Source organism: Coregonus lavaretus (genome assembly GCF_964263955.1).
Source record: "Coregonus lavaretus genome assembly, contig: HAP1_SCAFFOLD_3379, whole genome shotgun sequence".
NCBI classification, from domain to species: domain Eukaryota; kingdom Metazoa; phylum Chordata; class Actinopteri; order Salmoniformes; family Salmonidae; genus Coregonus; species Coregonus lavaretus.
In genome coordinates this window covers 13,897-17,204 of record NW_028165558.1, presented here as the reverse complement: position 1 = coordinate 17,204, position 3,308 = coordinate 13,897, and the positions used below count along the sequence as shown (strand labels likewise).

Here is a 3,308-nt window from a genome sequence, read left to right as displayed (position 1 = left end):
CGCAATGGCCTCTTGCTCGACGGAACAGTCAGAAACTGACACAGCTGATACTTTAATATCGAAGAGGAACAGCACGTCGGTGGTGTGGAACTATTTTGGTTTTAAAAAAGAAGATGCTGAGCAGCGTCAGGTGTTGTGCAGAGCATGCCGTGCTCCGATTGCTACTTCACGGGGTAACACTACAAACCTGTTTCAGCACTTAAAAAAATACCACAAATCAATGCATGACAGTTGTATGACCAAAATGCCGAGCATCAGTGCGCGAGACAAGCCAAATACCTCAAGACAGGGATCACTGACAGAAATGTTCGAAAGTGTCACTCCGTATGAACGTAATTCAAAACGGCACGGAGAAATCACTCGGACAATAACCGAGTTCATAGCCAAAGATATGATGCCTCTCAGCACGGTGACCAAGCCTGGGTTCATGGCATTAATACATACGCTTGATAAACGTTACAGTATACCCTCCCGCACATACTTCAGTCAGACTGCCATACCGGAGCTGTACAAAAAGTGCAAAGAGAAAGTCGCCGCGGAACTTAAAACGGTGGAGTTTTTTGCTAGCACTACTGATATGTGGTCAAGCCGCACAGCTGAGCCGTACCAGAGTCTTACAGTCCATTTTATTGATGAAGATTTCAACCTCCGAGCTCGCTGCCTACAAACTACCTACTTCCCAGACGATCACACAGGGGAAAATATTGCAGCCGGCCTGAGAGAAGGGCTTGTCAGCTGGGATCTCCACGAGGAGAATCACGTCTGCATCACGACGGACAACGCGTCGAATATGGTGCTTGCTGCGCGGCTTAATGAATGGACGAGGCTCCAATGTTTTGGCCACAGATTACATCTTGCCATTGGTAAGTTATCGTGTGTGTGTGTGTGTGTGTGTGTGTGTGTGTGTGTGTGTGTGTGTGTGTGTGTGTGTGTGTGTGTTTGTGTGTGTGTGTGTGTGTGTGTGTGTGTGCGCGAGTGCGAGAGAGAGAGATGCGTCGATTAGTAAAGCTGAATATACAAATATATATAAATGATATTATATAAATCGGATGGGATTAAATAAATTCATACTTCCACTCCTTTTCTAATATGTAAATTCATTTTACTTGCTTATATCATATGTCTGTCTGTGGTGGAATGCCCACCTGCATTTTTTTTCTTTTCTTGTTTTTGTTTTTTACATGTTTTTTTAGTGTTTATGAGAGAGAGAGAGAGAGAAAGAGAGAGAGAATTGACATGCAAATAAAGACCCTTTGAATTGAGAGAGAGAGAGAGGATGTGTTGTGGATGTGTGTATTTCAGAATTACAGCTAATTTGAGTGTGTAATAGTGAGAGCCTTGTATCAAAACTCAAATTGTGTGTAATACACTACTTTTTATTTCTTTTAGAAAATGCACTCAAAGATGACAGAGTGTCAAGGGCAACAGCACTGTGCAGGAAGCTGGTGGGGCACTTTTCCCACAGTTGGAAGAAGAAAGCAGCCCTGACGGAGGCACAGAGAGAGCTCAAACTCCCTGAGCACAACCTCATAACGGAGTGCCCAACAAGATGGGGTTCTAAAGAAATGATGATTGCCAGAGTGCTTGAACAGGCCAAAGCCATTTCTCAGGTATTGTCTGGAGATCGATATGCACGCTCCCTTATCCCAACCTGGCAGGATATTGACGTGTTGGAGTCGATTCACAAGGCACTGCATCCTCTACTGGAGTTTACTGATGCTCTTTCTGGAGAGGAGTATGTAAGCATCTCCTACCTCAAGCCAGTTCTCCACCTTTTTGCCACATCAGTCCTGGCTGAAGATGCTGAGGACACTGACCTGACTAAATCAATAAAAACCAAAGTCCTAGCATACCTCAATAACAAATATGGAGACCCAAACATCCAGGAGCTTTTGGATGTTGCCTGTTTCCTGGACCCTAGGTTCAAAATACAGTACATCAGTACAGACAACATCCCTGCTATCAAGACTCGTCTGAAGACAGAGATAGTAGACTTGGCACAACGTACATATCATTGGGTAAATAATTATGTATTTCACAAAAACAAAAATTTTCTGTAAAATCTAACTGGAAAACTAATGGCTGTTGTTTTCATCTAATAGGAGAAGAGGTCTCGTACTGAAACTGTTCAGATGCCTCAAAGTGCACAGTCCTTGGGGGAAAAGACGAAGAGGTCTCTTGGCAGTTTTTTCAAGACCAGTTCAGCCTCTCCTTCTTTGCCTGTAAATCTTGAAGATGTCGCAGAGGCAGAGATAAACAATTACCTGATGACTCCTACCATTGATGGAGAAGATGATCCATTGGCTTGGTGGAGGGTGCACAAGATCAGCTACCCACAGTTGTGCACCATGGCACGCAAGTATCTTTGTGTACCTGCTACAAGCGCTCCCTCAGAGCGTCTTTTTAGCACAGGAGGGAATATTGTGACTTGCACTCGCTCAGCCTTGAAGCCAGAAAAAGTCAATATTCTGGTTTTCTTAGCAAAAAACCTGTGAGCCACTGAGAACAGAACTGTTGGATAAGTATGGCTGGCAGTGCCATACTCGTAGTGAACTTTAGTCTGTGTGGTGTGTTATTGTTGTGTACTTGAGATAAGTGAGGCTCATCTATTTTATATTATAATATTCAAATCGTTTATAAAAAATAGTTTGTCTAAATTAAAAGTGCATTTCTCATTTTTTATTTATAACTTTATTTACTTTGATTTTACAAAATATTTTCAAAGCAAATTCCTTGTTTCAGTTGTGTGAAATGTTACTGACTTGGGAGCAGTAAGATACATACAATTTAAAATTATTTTTTTCTTAAGACTGTACCTTTTGCACACAGTGTTTACAAAGTTCATGCCTTTGTTTAAATTATTTAAATGCACAGTGGCAAAGCCACAGATGTTTCTGTAATGAGCAGTTCAATAAAAATGTCATTTATTTCAAGTCATACATGTTTGAATTTAATTCTAACAAATAGACCCAGCCTATGGGAAAGAACATTTCACACTAAATGTATATACTATTGTGTTGGTCATATTTAAATCATTCATTATGTTTTGTAGGGGAAAAAGGATAAATAAATTAAATCGCATATTAAATCGCAATCGCAATATTGGGGGCAAAAAATCGCAATTAGATTATTTTCCAAAATCGTTCAGCCTTAATTGATACAGACCCCTGGTGAGATTTCTCTTGATTAGAGAAGTTTCAACAATAAACAAACCACACCCTCCATCCGATGCTAAACTGAAAGTCAGGTATTCCAAAATGATGATTAATTCAGTAATATACTGGCAGCTGTTGATGAAAGACCAGCAT

General features: G+C 40.9%; 1 protein-coding gene across 1 annotated transcript; it reads left to right on the top strand.

The window, feature by feature from the left end:
• Positions 1 to 293: 293 nt before the first annotated feature.
• On the top strand, positions 294 to 2,938 carry LOC311115729 (E3 SUMO-protein ligase ZBED1-like). The gene is made up of 3 exons (XM_084190879.1): positions 294 to 863; positions 1,390 to 2,018; positions 2,103 to 2,938. The coding sequence occupies exons 1-3, from the start codon at positions 305 to 307 to the stop codon at positions 2,493 to 2,495; spliced, it is 1,581 nt and encodes a 526-aa protein (XP_084047005.1). The 5' UTR covers positions 294 to 304; the 3' UTR covers positions 2,496 to 2,938.
• Positions 2,939 to 3,308: the final 370 nt, after the last annotated feature.